General features: G+C 45.9%; 1 protein-coding gene across 2 annotated transcripts in view; it reads right to left on the bottom strand.

The window, feature by feature from the left end:
- MTMR12 (myotubularin related protein 12) overlaps positions 1-18,192 on the bottom strand; it is a 68,550-nt gene that overhangs the window by 23,401 nt on the left and 26,957 nt on the right. For both annotated transcript variants that reach the window (XM_061393801.1, XM_061393802.1), the window contains exons 2-7: positions 15,981-16,041; positions 13,398-13,540; positions 11,828-11,900; positions 10,866-10,996; positions 9,016-9,109; positions 5,251-5,380 (exon numbers count right to left, since the gene is read on the bottom strand). In XM_061393801.1, the coding sequence (XP_061249785.1) occupies positions 5,251-5,380; positions 9,016-9,109; positions 10,866-10,996; positions 11,828-11,900; positions 13,398-13,540; positions 15,981-16,041 (632 nt within the window). The remainder of the gene's footprint in view (positions 1-5,250; positions 5,381-9,015; positions 9,110-10,865; positions 10,997-11,827; positions 11,901-13,397; positions 13,541-15,980; positions 16,042-18,192) is intronic.

Below are 18,192 nucleotides of genomic sequence, written 5' to 3'. Positions count from 1 at the left end.
ACACTGTAGGGCAACAATCAGACGAATGGCCTGGTTTCTTCAGGTAAACAAGCAAGAAAAAGGTAACCATGTGAGAGTCTATAGATTATTTGAAAGTTGTGATAATGGTGTTATGTTTATAAAAAGTCCTTAATTCTTAGAAATGTAAAACTGAAGTATTGATGAATGAAATATGATGAGCTCTAGGATTTATTTCAAAATAGTCAGGGCGGGGTGTGGGGGGTAGAGTACATAGAGGCATAGAGACTAGCCATGAGTTAATAACTGTTGAAGTTGGGTGATGAGTAAAAGAAATTCATCAAATTCTCTTTTATACTCTTTGAAATTTTCCATTAAAAAAAAAAACACACACAACTCTTAATGGTAATTAAAAAGAACAAAGCTTCCATAATATGTGAGGCAAAATCAGGTTGAGAACTACAGGTTGAGGCTAAGATATTAGCACATGAAACCATTAAAACTTAGAATTATTTGACTTTTTGAGATTCTGAAGCGTTCAGGGTATTTCCTTCAGGTCCGCTTGAGTGGGTGGGCTTCTTCAGGTGCTGTTACTGATGCAAAAACCTCTTCACAGATCAACAGCTTTCAAACTCAAGCTCCCCATTAAAGTCACATGGGAAGACCTAAAAACTCCCAGTGTCCAGGATGCACTCAGAACTACTAAATAGCAGAGAGGTAAAAGATCTCTAGGTGTGCACAGAGGATGAAAGCTGCTGTTCTAGAAGCTCCTGCACAGCAGGTGTGCCCACAGGATAAAAGCTGCTGTTCTAGAAGCTCCTGCACAGCAGGTGTGCACAGAGGATAAAAGCTGCTGTTCTAGAAGCTCCTGCACAGCAGGTGTGCCCACAGGATAAAAGCTGCTGTTCTAGAAGCTCCTGCACAGCAGGTGTGCACAGGGGATGAGGGTGCTTAGAAGGAAGCAGATTCTTCAGCCCTACCTGGACCTCTACAATCAGAAGCTGTGCTTTCACCAGCTCCCAGGAGATGGGGCCGCACAGCCAACCATGAGAAGCATGGCCCTAGATGGCAACTTACAAACAGACCGCTGTTCCCCAACCCTTTCAGGAGACTCACCCGTGGGCTTCATTTATGAGCAGGCTCTCAGCTCCTTCCCCAGAGGCCCATGAGGTGGGGCCACACTGCTTTAAAAATCTACATGCCCTCCTCTACTATGGTGAGGGTGAATATTTTACAATGCTGGTGAACCAGCATTAATTTTTAAATTTTTTTTATTATTTTTTCTTATCAAGTCTTTCACTTGGGGGAAAACGTCAGAACCCAGTGTATTAGCATGTTTACATGCAGTCACTGGGGATTCCCATGTGGCGCTAGTGGTAAAGAACCTGCCTGCCAACACAGGACACATAAAAGATGTGGGTTTGATCCCTGGATCAGGAAGATTCCCTGGAGGAGGAAATGGCAACCCACTCCAGTATTCTTGCCTGGAGAACCTCCATGGACAGAGGAGCCTGGTGGGCTACAGTCCATGGGGTATTAAGGAGTTGGACACGACTGAAGTGACTTAGCATGCAGTCACTGAGAAAAGGGGCTGCACAAATGGGCAACTCTGCCCTGCTGGGGGGTCTGCGACATCCCCTCCTGTCCCAGTGAACTCGAGGGGGCTCTACGGAGGCTCTGCCATGAGACTGCCAGCGTTTACAAGCAACTCACCCTCCTCCTTGGAGAGTGCTCATTTTGTCATTAGGATGAGTTCTGAAGACAAAGTCAACAGCCTCTCCAAACACGAGCTGACTTCCTCAAGCAAAGTTGTACGATCCTCTCAGGCACCACCTCCAGCAGGGTGAGGGAACCCCCAGAGCAACACCCCCTGGCCAGCAGTCTTCCTTGACTGAGTCAACTTCTTGGCTCCTCTGTGTCACACACTCCCTACAGGGCTGGGGACCTTCTTCTGCCTTCTCAGGGAGGTGGGAAGAGGAAGGCTTTTCAGGAGAAGGCGAAGCAGACACTCCGTTCCTGATTCTTATCCAAGCTGATTGGGGTCCCTCCTCTAACCACTGGGGCTTTTGTTAATTTATTCATTCTGGCCCCTATCTACTGAGTGGGTCTTATGAGTCAGGCACTATACGTGGTACTGAGGATAGAAAGATGAATAAAGACAGTGTCCTTGATTCCCCAGAACTGCTGGGCTGCAGAAACAAACATGAACCAAATGGTGATAGGTGCTTGCTGCTGCTGCTGCTGCTAAGTCGCTTCAGTTGTGTCCGACTCTGTGTGACCCCACGGACTGCAGCCCATCAGGCTCCTATAGATAAAAATAAATTCCAAACCAGAGGAGTTGCAGGGAGACAGGCATATGTGCAAGGAAAGACCTCACCTAGTCCTGGGAAGACTCCCTGAAAGAGATGCCTGAGCAGACATCTGATTGACAACGTGGAGGTAACTCACTGGTGCAGCCCGAAGTGAAATGAGACAGGAGACCACACGGGCAAGGCCCACAGGAGGGGTCAGGGGAGCTGGAGGGGTGGTGCATGGAAAGCTGACAGCTAGGCAGGAATCCAGCCACGAAGGGCCTTGGAGGGCCTGTCAGAAGTTTCATCTTCTCTATCATGCACAGTAAGGAGCACTGACGCAGAGGAGAGGACGGTGAGAAGCCTTCTGGATCCACCTGCTCAACCTGCTCCACGGAGCATGGATGCTGGGGCCAGAGTGGCTGGGGGAGACCACGCAGGCAGCTACCACATGTTCCAGGTGCGAACCAAAGCATAGCTTCTCCTGTATCGTTCCAGTGGGGCAGAAAAGGAGGGTGGTGCTGAGTGTGTGTGTTGGGGAGGGGAGCCTAGCTGGGGCAGTTTGGGGGAGTGTGTTTGCACTGAGTGCTCTGAACACCAAACCTTGCTGAGGCTCCATCTTCCCCACTTACCACTAATTAGAACCCCCCACTCCAACCCCGACACACTGCTCTGCTCACCTTCTCTACCTGGTGTGTTTCTGCTGTGCTGACACCTATGCAAACACCAGTGACTTGAATCAGTAGGCGGCAGGATTTTAAAAAACAACTCTGGGAGTGGGGCTGCCTCCTCTCACTGTCAACATCACATTATAAAACATCACCTCCGAGGAGCAGGAGTTTCTGACCTCCTTCTAACTAGCTTTCCCTTTACACGTTTTGTGACTGTAAAGACAGGAAGAGGGGCAAGAAGGCGTGAGGGGGGTGTGTGTGATCCCACACTTGTCCTGCAGGTCCCGCCCCACTGTCACCCTCAGGTGTGCCGTGACGAGAGGGCTAACCATACAAATGTCTAAGACAAAGTCAAAACAAAACACCAATACAGTGTATTAACGCATATACTTGGCATTTAGAAAGATGGTAACGATGACCCTATATGCGAGACCGCAAAAGAGACACAGGTGTAAAGAACAGACTTGGACTCTGTGGGAGAAGGCGAGGGTGGGATGATTTGAGAGAATAGCATTGAAACGTGTATATTATCATATGTGAAATAGATTGCCAGTCTAGGTTCGACGCATGAGACAGGGTGCTCAGGGCTGGTGCACTGGGATGACCCTGAGGGATGGGATGGGAAGGGAGGTGGGAAGGGGGTTCAGGATGGGGAACACATGTACACCCGTGGCTAATTCATGTCAACGTATGGCAAAAACCACTACAATATTGTAAAGTAATTAGCCTCCAATTAAAATAAATAATTAAAAAAAAAACTGATCTGCTGACAAGGCCCCTCAGAATCACGAATATAAAATGCTCTAGAAAAATATGGATTTTTGGAAACTGTTAGCAGGGTGTTGAGGAGTGTGTTCCAAAATGATAAGATTCAAGTTTCCAAAAAAAGGGTGACGCAGAGTCATCCTTTAAAAATGTAGGTCAGACCACATCAAACCTCTCTGCTCAAGCTCCTCCGCTCTGCGCTCTAAACTCTGGAAACCGCCCCAGCCATCAGCACCCAGCTGGCCCTCTCCTCCCTGATCACACCCCCTACTGCTCCAGCCGCTCAGTCCCCTCACTGCTCCTCACAGCACCAGACTCAATCCCACCTCAGGGCCTCTGCCCACGCTGTCCCCTCTGCCTGACGCACCCTCCCACCGACACCTCCAGCACGCCCCAGCCCCTCGCCTGATCTACTTTTCTCTCCATAGCACTCGAAGTGAAAATGAAAGTATTAGTCACTCAGTTGGGTCTGACTCTGTGACCCCATGGACTGTAGCCCTCTGTCCAGGGGATTCTCCAGGCAAGAAAACTGGGGTGGTTTGCCATTCCCTTCTCCAGAAGATCTTCCCTACCCAGGGATCAAACCCAGGTCTCCTACACTGCAGGCAGATTCTTTATCATCTGAGCCACCAGGAAAGCACTTATTACCTTTTAATACACTGTCATTACTCTTAAGGGTTTCTTAAAAAAAGCACAGGATCGATGTGGAGAAAGTGGAACCCTCAATTGCTGTGGACAGGAGTATAAAGTTGGTGCAGTGGCTGTGGAAAATAGTCTGGCAGTTCCTCTTAAGGTCAAATGCAGTTACTATATGACTCAGCAATTTCACCCCTAGGAATACACCTAAGAGAACTGAAAATACGTCCATGTGAAACCTTATACTCATGTTCACAGCAGCATATTCACAATAGCCAAAAAGTGAAAACAATTCAATGTCCCTCAACTGATGAACAGATAAACAAAATACAGCATATCCACACCATGGAATATTATTCAGCAGTAATAAAAGAATGAGATTCTGATATCTGCTATGACATGGATGAGCCGTGATAACACTGTGGTCAGTGAAAGAAGCCAGGCACAAGGGCCACATATTGCACAGCTCCACTTATGTGAACTGCTGAGGACAGGCAAACCTATAGAAACAGGAAGTAGATGAGCGGCAGCCTAGGGCTGGGGCGGGGGGTGGAGAGTGACTACCAAGGGATATGGGGGTTTCTGGGGATGATGACAACGTTCTCCAATCGACCAGGGTGATGGCTGCAGGAGATGCAAGAAACGCAGGTTGGATCCCCAGGTCGGGAAGATCCGCTGGAGGAGGGCACGGCAACCCACTCCAGTATTCTTGCCTGGAGGATTCCATGGACAGAGCGGCCTGGTGGGCTACAGTCCACGGGGTCACATGGAGTCGGACACGACTGACTGAGCAGCTGAGCACACACGGCTGCACAACCCTATGAATGTGCTAAAAACCACGATACGCGTCACGGGGATGAACGGGTACGGCACCTGAATTAAATCTCAACGAATCCGTCAAAAAGAAAAGCACGGTGCCGAGAGCTTACCTTTCACAGACTTTATAGCCTTCATTGACACTCACTGCCTTGTACTTCATGTTGCCTTTGGTCCGCTCCAGCTCCCGACACCAGTCCTGAAGTGTGTCAAACATTACGGCGTGTTTCTTGGGGTCCGTAGCTAACAACACAAATGGAGAAAGACAGTAAAATCTTGTCATGAAGCCCTGGTGTTTTAATGCTGTGAAAGTGGCTCCTTGGGCCCCAACTTCCTCCACAAAGCCCATTTTTATCCCTGCAGAATGAACTCACTGCTTCATCTTAGCCTTGTTCCTTTCTTTCTGTCATTCACCCAAAATTATGAGCGAGGCTCTGTCTTTTTGTACCAGGGGAAAGGAGCTGTTCTCGTTCCATTCCTTGCAAAAGTAATTTATAGCTCCATTTGCAGTCATCTGACCATGAGATAATTTATATAACATAAAAAGATCCCATGAAGCACTAAAAGACCGGCTTGGCACAAATGCTAAAATAATAAAATATTTTTAGCCCTACCCATGTGTGCATAAGATGGCAAACTCATTTGAACAGCATGTCAGATTCCTGAGTCTAAAGCCTCCTTGCCAAGAAGAGGAGTCCTCAGTGTGACACCTGGCTCCTGAAGGCCACAAAGGAGAGGGCCACGTTGAGGGTTGGGGCCCATAGGCCAAGGGCCACGTCTCGGTGATGGGGACTTCTGCCCCTCACCCTGCCACTCCCTGCAAGGAGGAAGGGCTCAGGAGCGCTGCTCACGCAGCCCAGCAGGTGTGCCGTGGTCCTCCCCACAGCACTGCCTGACGCGGGTGACATGCACCAAAACACCCTTGGGTGGTCACACAGATCAGTTCGTTCCAACCTGTGCACATCTTTAAAAAGCAAGCCTTCTGGGGAAAACAAAGTGTTAAATTAAATGCCCACCTGCTCCTTTTAATAAAACCACATCATAGTACAAAGAGTGATAATACAAACAATGATTTAAGAAAAAACAACAACAGTAATGAAACTTATATAGCACTTAGGATGCCAAGCACTATCTGAGCACCTTTCAAGTAATAACTCACTCCTCACAACCCTACAGGGTAGGCAATATTATTTCCTTCATTCAGACATGGCACAGAAAGGTCAATTAACTTATCCAAGGTCACATAGCTAGACAATGGGAGAACTGGAATTCAAACCTAGGCAGCATAAATTTTCCATAAGGTTAATAGATGCAAATAAACTTCCCCACAGACATAAGTAATACCAATATTCCTATTCAAGCATACTAGGTCATTTTCTTAGCAACACAGGTAAGTTCTTCCTTGAAATGCCACGTCACAAACATTTAGGACCTTTCAGCCAAAGCACATTTGTGAATTATTAAACCTGAGAAAAATGAAAGATGTTCCGATTGCAAAGCACCCATTTCTACAAACCCCTACACAATAAAAAAACTAACTGGTCCACTTGCACCTCTCAGTTATAACCTTTACTTTATCCAAAAAAGGAGGCTGGAAGGAGAAGAAAAGGATGCTGGAATTTGAATAGAAGACAAGATGCTACACAGCCTGGACATTCTGGCACAAAAAAACCTCCATAAGGTAATGAAACTGCCAGGGTCAGTCAAGGTAAGAGTTTTGGCACACAGATCGACACCTGCGGGGGAGCTGGGATACGTCCTGTGCTGGTCCAGACCAAGAGTCAGGATACAAGGGAGAGGCAGAGCTCCTAACAACAGTACAATTTTCACATGTAGACCCAATAAATGTTCACACAAGTACAGCAATCAACAAAGAGGCTGTATTTTGTACAACTCGTACTGCAACGTGCTGTTGTCAGCCAGCGCCCCGCTAATCAGCATGTACACGTACTGCTACTGTGAAAAGAGCGTTCACAGACAGGAACTTACTACACGAAGGCGCAAGCTTTAGGCTCAGACTACTAACAGTGCTAAGTACACTTTCATGCCAATGTCATTCTCCGGGCAGAATCTGCCCTGAATAAGCAGTTACACTCTCAATTAACCCTCACTCAATGACTGTACCCTATGTGCTGTGCATTTAACAATCTACAGTCTTCAAAACATTCATGGGAATCATTAACACTACTGTTTTTCCAATGAGAAAACAGAGGCCTCAGGAGTTAAGTGCCATCCCCAGGGTCTACGCTACTCGGCAGCTGGACAAAGATTTGAATTCAGGAGGGACAGACCTGCAAATTCACACCTTTTCTGCAAGATCACCACAGTTCACCAAATGCAGCCTGCTCTCCCACATATCTTCATCTCTGCACACGCCAGTCTCGCTGCCTCAAACACTCCTGAGTGCCTTTCGGATACTCCACAATCTCCACCAGCAGCTCAGGCCCGGCCTTCGCCCTCTGACAGCCCTCCCTCCCCAGCATGGCCGGTCCCTTCCACCAGAGCACACAATGCTCTGACTGGTTGCTCTTATTTCTTTTTCTGGCTGCGCCATGTGGCGTTCAGGATCCTAGTTCCCCGACCAGGGATTAAAGCCGGGCCCCCTGCAGTGGAAGCACAGTGTCCTAACCACTGGACCACGGGGAATCCCCTGACTCAATGCTCTTAGAGGGCAGAGATTCAGTCTTGTTCGTATTTCCAGGGTGCCTGACCCAGAGCCAGCATTCGAGAAACATTTACCAAGTGAGCAGCTGGTGACAAAGCAACTCTGCATTCCACAGAGCCCGACATGTGCAGGCAGGACATGTCACGTCCCTGAAGAGAGGCTCATGGCACACAGGATCGGTCGACCCCAACTTCATGTTCAGAGTGACGGGCAGATAGGAACGTAATGTACAACATGACGAATAAATTAACACCGCTGTGCGTTTATGTATGGAAGCTCTTAAAGACAGAAAATCCTAAGGGTTCTCACCACAAGGAAAAAAATTTTCTGTTTCTTTAATATCATGTCTATGTACGACGATGGACATTCTCTAAAATTACTGTGGGCATCATGTCATGACGTATGTAAACCAAGTTGTTATGCTGTGCACCTTAAACTTATACATGCTGTGTCAATTATATCTCAGTAAAACTGGAAGGAAAAAAAAATTAAAATACTAATTTGGAATTAAAAAAAAAAAAAAGGAATGGGAAGAGCAAGTGAACAGATGGAGGGGAGAGATCCAGAGAAGGATGAAGACAAACATCTGTGGAAACAGTGTACAACACTGGGCATTATTAATAGCTAGTTCAGATGACCACAGTTTCTTACTAAAAAGATTGCTCTCTTTTTCAGGGAACCAAATGGAAAACATTTGGAATTTCAAGTTTTCGAACCAAACTGATTTTCGGATGTGCTCTCTTCTGTACAAGTGTTCCATTCCCCATCCCCAAATATTTGCTATAAAGCATGTCCTGGCTGTTTAAAAACTTTCTAGAATGCAAAACTTTTTTTTTTAGGGTCTTATGAAATGAAATCAAGCCTATTAAAGTGGAAAAAAGAACCCAGGGACAGAAAGGGTGATTTTAGACTTGTCTCAATTTTCTTTCTCTATAGTCTCACATTTCCAATGACAATCTATTGATTTTAATCTTTCATAAGAACCCATCAAATAATCCTTCACAAAAGGCAAACAAACCTAAAAGATAAGTTAAAGCAACAAAGATCACGGGAAAGAAACAGAAACCTTTTTTAAAAAAAGAAATTTGAATCAATCACTCAAGTAAGAGGTGACCCATTGCTAGAGAAGATGCGGAAAAAAAACTCATGGATGGGTTTTCTCCCATGAGTTGCAGGTAGGAAGGGTCCTGCCTAACTGCGGATGAAAGCTTACCTGGGCTGTTTCGTGCTGCAGTCGCGTAGGAAAACAGAAACAATCGTTTAAGCAGTTTAGGGGCCTGGGTATGATGAATTATGCCACTGACAATCTAAAAAGAACCAAGTAATGGATACAGTCATGCTTTTGGCGAGTAAACACTGACAGACAAGACCCAAGTTGTCTAGGTTTTCAGTAATGCCCATGGGCTCCGCTGAGCAACATGCTAACTCTCATTGAGGTCTGTATCTGTGATATTATCTCTTGGAATAATGCCACACAAACAGAATGCTAACTATTTTGTCAGGTTTTTTAAGAGCTTTGAATTTCTAGGGCAACTTTTAAGACATAATCTAATTTATCAAAGACAGAGTGCTAAAAAAAACTTAAGTGCCATATTCAGACACTCTAAAAATCTGACATGTCAAAAATGTAAAGAAAAAGAAAGTGAAGTCACTCAGTCATGTCTGACTCTTTGCTACCCCATGGACTGTAGCTCGCCAGGTTCCTCTGTCCATGGAATTCTCCAGGCAAGAATACTGGAGTGTGTTGCCATTTCCTTCTCCAGGGGATACTACCAACCCAGGGATTGAACCCGGGTATCCTGCCCTGCAGGCAGACTCCTTACCATCTGAGCCACCAGGGAAGTCTTTCTAAAGATGTAAAGCTGATATCAGATAATAACCAAGACACTGAGCTATTCCAGTCTGTGTTATGGCCTGAAGGATCTTCTTCTAGAAGACAGCCTTCCTTTGGTGGCTCAGACGGTAAGGAGTCTGTCTGCAATGCAGGAGACCCAACTTCAATCCCTGGGTCAAGAAGATTCCCTTGGAAAAGGGAATGGCAACCCACTCCAGCATTCTTGCCTGTAAAATCCCATGGACAGAGGAGCCTGGCAGGCTACAGTCTATACAGTAGCAAAAAGTTGGACACGACTGAGTGACTTCACTTTCTTTCTTTCTAGAAGATAAGGAACTCAATCTACCATGCTTTTTGTTTGAAGTTCCAAACAAAAAGTATATTTGGACAGATGATAAAAATCATCATTCAAAGTGAAGTTTCTTGCTTCTCAGGGAATTTTCCATATCTATACCATTTCTTCCTGCTCAGAACAGATACTGGGGTCATGTTTATTATTCTAACCAAACTCCTGCACTACCTGAAAGAAGATTAAGGGGATATCTAAAAAGAATGTCTAATAACTAACTGTAGCCAAAGCCAACAGATAAACTGGCCTCTCGCTAAAGGTTTCCCCTGATGCATTTACCATGCCAGTGGCAAGTCTGAGACCTTCAATATCTTAAGAGAAACCTTGGAACTTACAATAATCACTGTAACCAGTTCACCCAGTTACACACCTCAATTTGCTGCAGCAACCAGATTAAGTAAGTGACCAAAAGCACAGGCTCATTTGGTGACTCATTTTGCCCATGACCATGTACCTCCACCTCCCTCCACATGCAACCACGACCTTCCAGACGTCAACTCCTTCATTCGGGAGTTGGGAGTCACTGCTGCTGCTTTTGGAAAGGCTGGCGGGGTGGCGGAAGGGGACTGCTTCTAGCTGCTCCATCCATCTTCCCCTCCCTGACTGCCTTCTGACCCTGGTTTCCCACCTCCTACCCTCTGAAGCCTCTGGGAACAAACATGGTGTGAATCGAAGGACTAAACGTAGCATGTGCCATGACAACACAGTCCTGCTCTACCAAGTTATCTCTCAATTCTAATCAAAGCACATGAGGTTATAACCAATTTCAACTTTACAGAGTGAAAGGCTCCCCTCAACCTTCGTGCAGTGGAAGCAAGAACTGAGTAAGTGGGGAAAACCTGATGGGAAATAAAACCTAAAAACACATGCGACTAGTTACCCTTTTGACTTCCTCTTCTTTTGTGTACCTCAGACAGAAGTGGAATACCCGGAGGTCTTTACAGTGGATGACCAGCTTCTCAGGGTACTTCTTCAGCTGTCCAAAGAGAGTCTTTTTTTTCTCATCAAACACTACAAAACAATGAAATCAACAAGGGAAATAAACAAGGTAGACTGCTAACTTCCAAGGAGGCCTTTCAAAAGTGAGAGGAAGGGCGTCATCTTCTCAGTAACCATTAGCACGGCCCCATCACACCCAGCTGGGGCCTGTCCCACCCAGCAGGGCCCCCGCCCCGTCCCACCCAGTAGGAGCCTGGGACTCTGCAACAGCCAGGGCTCCTCACTCCTCCTGAGGAAGTACAAGACCAAAACGGACCTGCCACTGTCAGCAGAATCAACTTCTGCAGAAAACCCAGCTCTGAAAGCTGAGATTATGAAAGATGGGAGATCATTAGGGACCTGACCTGGGACAGCCGACTCCCAGGTTTATGGCTAGGGCCCCTCCTGACCATGAGTTTGGACATCCTGGTGCTGGAAACTCCATAAATGGCTACTGAATAGTTGCTCACAAAGCCTTGACTACCAAAATAGAGAAGTGATGTCAAGAGAGGCTTTGTGTAATCAGCAGAATAGACAGCTGTGTGTGGTACAACAGACTTTTACAGATTAGCCTTTAAAGTAAGACCTGCATAGCTAACGATGACATATGACCAACATCTAGCCTGTAATGGCACCATGGAGTATTAGAAAGAACAGGTTCACGTTCAAGTCCAAGCTTCTCCAGCTAATAAGCTCCTCTTCAAATAAGCCACTTCACATCTCAGTTTTATCATCCAGAAAACTGATTAAGATAAATGGGTGAAGAAATTTTAGTAAACTATAAAAGGCCAAAAAAACAAAAAACAAAACCAACCCATCATTACCAGCTGTACATTCAAAGGCCTGGGGAACACAGATACTTACCTCCATAAATCTGATCAACACAGTGGAGGGTAATGTCATTTTCTCCTATGACCTTATTCTTAAACTGCGTTTCCTAAAAAATTCAAAAGGAAACAACTGTGATTCCTTGCTAAGCACTGTTAGACACTTACAGGCACAATGAATTACTATCCCCAACTCGCATACTAAGAAAAATGAGGGGCGGGTGGGGGAAATGGGCGAAGGTGGTCAAAACGTACAAACTTAGGTTATATTATAAAATAAGTCCTGGAGATGTAACATACAGCATGATGACTACGGTTAGTAACACTGCACTGTACATTGGAGAAGGAAATGGCAACCCACTGCAGCGTTCTTGCCTGGAGAATCCCAGGGACGGGGGAGCCTGGTGGGCCACCGTCTATGGGGTCGTGCAGAGTCAGACACGACTGAAGCGACTTAGCAGCAGCAGCACTGTACATTAGAAAGTTGCTAACAGGGTAGATCTTAAAAGTTTTCACCACAAGAAAAAAGTTGTACAACTATGTGAGGAGATGGATGTTAACTAAACATATTGTGATGATCATTTCACAACACATACGTATCCCAAATTCATCATGTTGTACATCTGAAACTACTACAATGTTATATGTCAATTCTATCTCAATAAAACTAAAGAAAAAATAAATGAAGAGGTATACGCCCTAAACAAACAGGGAAATGTCACATCCCGAGGAAAAGGACAATGAAGTAGCAAAGTGTGTGAGAAATGTTGTGAACAGTCGTTTTCAAACCCAGGCAGGACATGTCAGTCCTGGGCTGCTCCCAGGCAGGCCAACAGGCCAGGCAGCTCTGAGAGGTGCTGGGAGGTGGCACGCAGGTTCAGATTTTTCTACCCAAATGCAGATGAGTGACAGGTGAGTGACAGAGCTATGAGAGGGCAGGAAGAAAACCCCAGGAGAGCCACATTTCTGCGAATGCTATCTCTGCACAGGACTAGGAACTAGGCTGTTACCACAGTGGCGGCACAGACGCCCACACTGTGAGGCAGCGAGATGCTGCATGGCCGGGCTGACCGGCTTCCAGGACCACGCCGTGTGCTCTGAGCGGCGCGGACAATCCTTTTCTCTCCTCTGCTCGCTCTTCATGAGGGGGACAAGTCTAACACAAGAACACTGCTGCTCGGTGCAGAGCAAACACAAACCCAAACTCAAGTGCTGCATTCAGCACCAGTCTCATAACTGTACTTAGGTGCTAAATTTGGGGAAGAGTTCAGTGCAGAGAAAACATGGGGAACTAGTGCATTTGGGGAGCTGTGATTCCCCTGAGTGACATGTACCGCACTGAAATACAGAAGAAAATAAAAAAGTTGACGGTGTGAACCTATGAGGCCAATGCAGGCCAGCACGACGTGAGGCGCTGGTGGAGCTGCACAGTGGTCCTCCTACCAAAGGGAGGTCCCCAAGGAGGGAGAGCAGATCACGGGTGAGAAGGACTCTGGCCTTTGTGTTTACATGCATTAAGGGCAAGTTGCTGAGAAGCTGGGAAAAGAGACAACGAGGTAACAGGGGCAGTGCTACCCCAAACTCAGCCAAGTGCAGCTCACACGCACATCATTATCCAGGGCAGATTCATCGTCACCCAAGAAAGCAATCTTGAAGTCTGTGCAGACAAGCCTCCCGTAGATTCCACGCTGACAGGAATCTTCCTGGACACACTTCAGTACTGTGTTGGCTTCACACAGCAGCTGTTCACCTGATGGAAACCAAAACAAGGTGTCCTGAGAGTCCTCAGGCAACATACAGAAGGCAAGCAGTACAAGCTTCCCCGGCTCTATTCCTGTAAAGACAAACACAGGCCACGACACGGCACAGGGGAGCTGCAAAACCCAGGGGGGAGACGAAGCAGCGTGGGGCCCACGGAGAGGTGGAATCACAATGACTCAGATACACCTTCACACGGGGCACTTCTATCTTCTCACTGCAAATAATGGATGTATCCAAAGAGGCAGAAATGACCTAGGCTACACCAGCAGGCACAGATCTTAGTGCTTCTAGTACTTGAACCCGAACAGATGTTCTGCACCCAAGCAGAAGCGGTACCCAAGCGAGCAAAGCCAGAAGGGCTGGCCGGCAAGCTGTGGAATGTAGTTCTCGGGCTCCCCTTCCTGCGAGAGTGGCCATTCCTTACCCCGGAAAGAGGACGGGGTGTGTGCCTGGTCCGGAGCTCTCAGGCAGCTTCCTCAGGCCCAGGGGCTACAGCATGACCACGCTCAGTCTGGCTCCGCAGACAAGGATGGGAGGAAAAGGGAGGTCAGAGGTTTGTGGGAAAGCAAGCCTGTTTCCTCTCTTTCTTCGCTGAGCGTGTTTCCTCTCACTATGTCACCTTTCCTGCTCTCTGCAGACGCCCAGCAGCACGGGAGCTGTATTTCCTGGTGACAGAGAGAGCCAACTTCCGTCTCCAGTCAAAGAGATGAGGGTTTAGGGATAGGCAGGAAGCGGAGAGGCTCATGAGGGCCGGATGGTAAGGACAGAAAAATAAAAGGAGGATACAGGGAAATGAAAAACTAAGTATAAAATTAAAAAAAAAAAAAAAACCCACCTAAGCATAAATACTTTGTGACAAGAAAAAACAGGAATTTTCTCCTCATCCAACAGACAACTATCTTCTTAAAATCTCCCTCTGGATTTTCCCTCCAATGTCTTTAAATTTACCATTTGGCTCAAAATTAATCTATTCTAACTTTCAATATGAAAACAAAGAAGAATTTCAGATACTAAGACTATGAAGGGACACATAAAACGTTTCACCTTGTTTTTTTTCTCTTCCAAGTAGTTAAATAAAATAGAAATATAGGAAGATGGTTCCGTCACGAGCTCAGCCTCTACAGAGAGGTCAACATCTATAGGTCAGCATCCTGAAACCACCAGGCTTGAAGAAAACAATGAAGTGATGAGGGCCTCACTGGGGTTTAAAATGGTCTCAGAAAAAGTGCCTTAGCTGAGTCCAAGGTAGAAGACACGTGAGCAAGGTTTTCTGTGCTTTCAACCCCTGGTGTAAAAACAGCTTTAAAAATAAATAAATAGAACAGCCTTAACAGTGAACCTCTCCCAAGCCCAGGCAAGCCATATGGGTCCATGGTCAGGCTCTGGAGACCTCGCCACACTTGTCAGCCAGTACAGACAGATGGAGTCTCGGGTCATATGAGGCACGAGCTGGGAAAGATCTTAATCTAGTCTAGGAAACCTGGGCTGCACACCGAGACGAGACATCAGGAATCCAGGGAATGCGAGAATGTACGTAACACTAAGCTGAAGACAAAAGTAAACTTCCGAATCTGTAACCCAAGAAAAGGAAATAGAATAGGGTATATGGATTGAGATTTAGGCCATTTTTATAGGGAAGAGCCTCTGACACTTAAAAACATTTTTTTTAAAAGTTAGAGATTCTGATGTTTACCAAATAAGGTGGATCAGTCAGAAACTTGTGCATATTCATATTGTCCGAATAAAAGGGAATAAAATTGAAAGAACCAGAATGAGGCCTTAATTGTTTTGGGAAATGTACCTAAAAATACTTATGAAAAAAGCTGGAAAGAAAGAAAGCAGAAGAACTGAACGCACAACTCGCAGGATAGCCCCATGTATGGAGAGCCTACACCACCAGGTCTGTTTCTGAATTCAGAAATGATTAAAACTCAACTTACGCTACAGACAGTCACTCTCCTCCATCTCAAAAAAAAAAAAAATTCCAACCAATCCAGTCTCCTTGGTGATGACAAACAGCAAGCCCTGGCAGCACAGGGCTGGGGAGTTGGTTAAGCCCCACCAGGGTGGGATGTAAGGATCTAGAAGGGACCAGGATCTTCCAGATAGGGACCAGAAAAGTTGATGGGGCCAAGTAAGGCAACCTGAAAAAAGACCTCATTTGCTTACAAAGAGGTGAGAATTTCCCGCCTTTATTTTCATCCGCTGTGGGGAGGAGGAAACAAAAATTCTTTGCAGATGTTGTAACACTCAGTCCCAGGTGTGCAGTTACTGAACTAAAGACCTTGATATTCTGGTCCAACTCATTACTGTCACACACTGTGTGGATGAAAACAAAGGACTTTATATATAGTGCTACTAGAAATGACATAATTTATTTCTGGCTTTGAATTGCACATGGGGAGGTACGACACTAACATGACTGTTACCTGGCAACAAGTGGAGAGTTACTTCCTTCTCCGTTGCTTCCTTTTCGTTTGTGTGAATTTCCTAAAAGAGAAGAGCAAAGCGTAATATATTTAAGGGCTCAAATGAATAACATAAAGCCATACTTTCAGAATACATGCTAAACCATCACGTTCAGCAGCTTTTTGTTTATTTGACAAGCTAGGTGTTTTTTTTTAAATTGAAGTGTAACTGATTTCTCAAATGGTAAAGACTCCACCTGCAATGCAGGAGTCCCGGGTTTGATCCCTGGGTCGGGAAGATCCTCTGGAGGAGGGCATGGCAACCCACTCCAGTATTCTTGCCTGGAGAATCACCAAGGACAGAGGAGCCTGGTGGGCTACAGTCCATGGGGTCGCAAAGAGTCGGACACAACTGAGCAACTAACGCATAGCTGATTTACAATGTTAATAGCTTTTAAAAAGTAATTAAAAAAAAACTTTTAAGAAAATAGGTACATTTGGTTTATTCTTTTTTTTGGCAGCATAGCACGTAAGATCTTAGTTCCCCAACCAGGGACCAAACACCAGCCTAACCACTGAATCACCAGGGAAGTACCTAAAGTATCTTTAACTAAAGAAGCCAGAAAATTTCAACAGGTCAGTTCAATGGATTACACTAACGATTCAGAAGTGACAATGATTAGGAGGAGCCCCAGGGATGGGCACTCCCCACATACAGGAACAGATGTCACTCAGCAAGGCAAGGCAGCTCGAGCAGAGTCAGAGAGAGAATGGAAGACAGCCCAAGAATGATTCCCTTCTTCCTCCAGTGAGGATCAAGGATAAAAAACTAAAGTAGACTGCTGTGTTTCTGAGAAAATGGACCTGTGTAAAGGGCTTGAAGGTAAAAACAGGAAGCTATGAATGTATCAAGTCAATACTGATCCATCCACTCTGCAGCATGTGCATGCATGCTAAGTTGCTACAGGCATGTCTGACTCTGTGATTCTATGAACTGTAGCCCACCAGGCTTCTCTGTCCATGAGATTCTCCAGGCAAGAATACTGGAGTGGGCTGCCATGCCCTCCTCCAGGGCATCTTCTAGACCCAGGGATTGAACCCATGTCTCTTCTGTCTCCTGCATTGGCAGGTGTGTTCTTTACCATAAGCGCCACCCGGGAAGCCCTGCAGCACACCAGGGCTCAGAAAAGGTGGCTGGGAAGATGTTTGCTCATTCTAAGTGACCTAAAACCAACAACAGTGCCCCAGGATGCAATCATTTCTAGTAAAGAATCAAGGCCAGGTTCTTTTCTTTTTTTTAAATGTACTTATTTTGGGCTACACTGGGTCTTCATTGCTGTGCACAGGCTCTTTCTAGTTGTAGAGAGCAGGGGCTACTCTTTACTGTGGTTGCACGGGCTTCTCGGTGGGCTGGCTTCTCTTGTTGCAGAGCATGAGCTCTAGGGAGTACCTGCTTATTGCTCTGCATAATGTGGAATCTTCTTGGACGACGGATTGAACCCATGTCCCCTGCACTGAAGGAAGATGCTTATCCACTGCACCATCAAGGGAAGTCCAAGGCGAGGTTCTGTGTCACTGTTTCTCAATTAACAATGTCTTCAAAGGCTTCTATCCAGGGTTCAGTGTTTCCCCGATATTCAAAGATAACTAGCAATCATTTCAAATCCTGAAAGATGATGCTGTGAAAGTGCTGCACTCAATATACCAGCAAATTTGGAAAACTCAGCAGTGGCCATAGGACTGGAAAAGGTCAGTTTTCATTCCAATCCCAAAGAAAGGCAATGCCAAAGAATGCTCAAACTACCACACAATTGCACTCATCTCACACACTAGTAAAGTAATGCTCAAAATTCTCCAAGCCAGGCTTCAGCAATACGTGAACCATGAACTTCCAGATGTTCAAGCTGGTTTTAGAAAAGGCAGAGGAACCAGAGATCAAATTGCCAACATCCAGTGGATCACTGAAAAAGCAAGAGAGTTCCAGAAAAGCATCTATTTCTACTTTATTGACTACGCCAAAACCTTTGACTGTGTGGATCACAAGAAACTGTGGAAAATTCTTCAAGAGATGGGAATACCAGACCACCTGACCTGCCTCTTGAGAAATCTGTATGCAGGTCAGGAAGCAACAGTTACACCTGGACATGGAACAACAGACTGGTTCCAAATAGGAAAAGGAGTACATCAAGGCTGTATACTGTCACCCTGCTTATTTAACTTACATGCAGAATAC

The sequence above is a fragment of the Bos javanicus genome, chromosome 20 (genome assembly GCF_032452875.1).
Source record: "Bos javanicus breed banteng chromosome 20, ARS-OSU_banteng_1.0, whole genome shotgun sequence".
Taxonomy (NCBI): Eukaryota; Metazoa; Chordata; class Mammalia; order Artiodactyla; family Bovidae; genus Bos; species Bos javanicus.
This window is presented reverse-complemented; position numbering and strand designations above follow the sequence as displayed.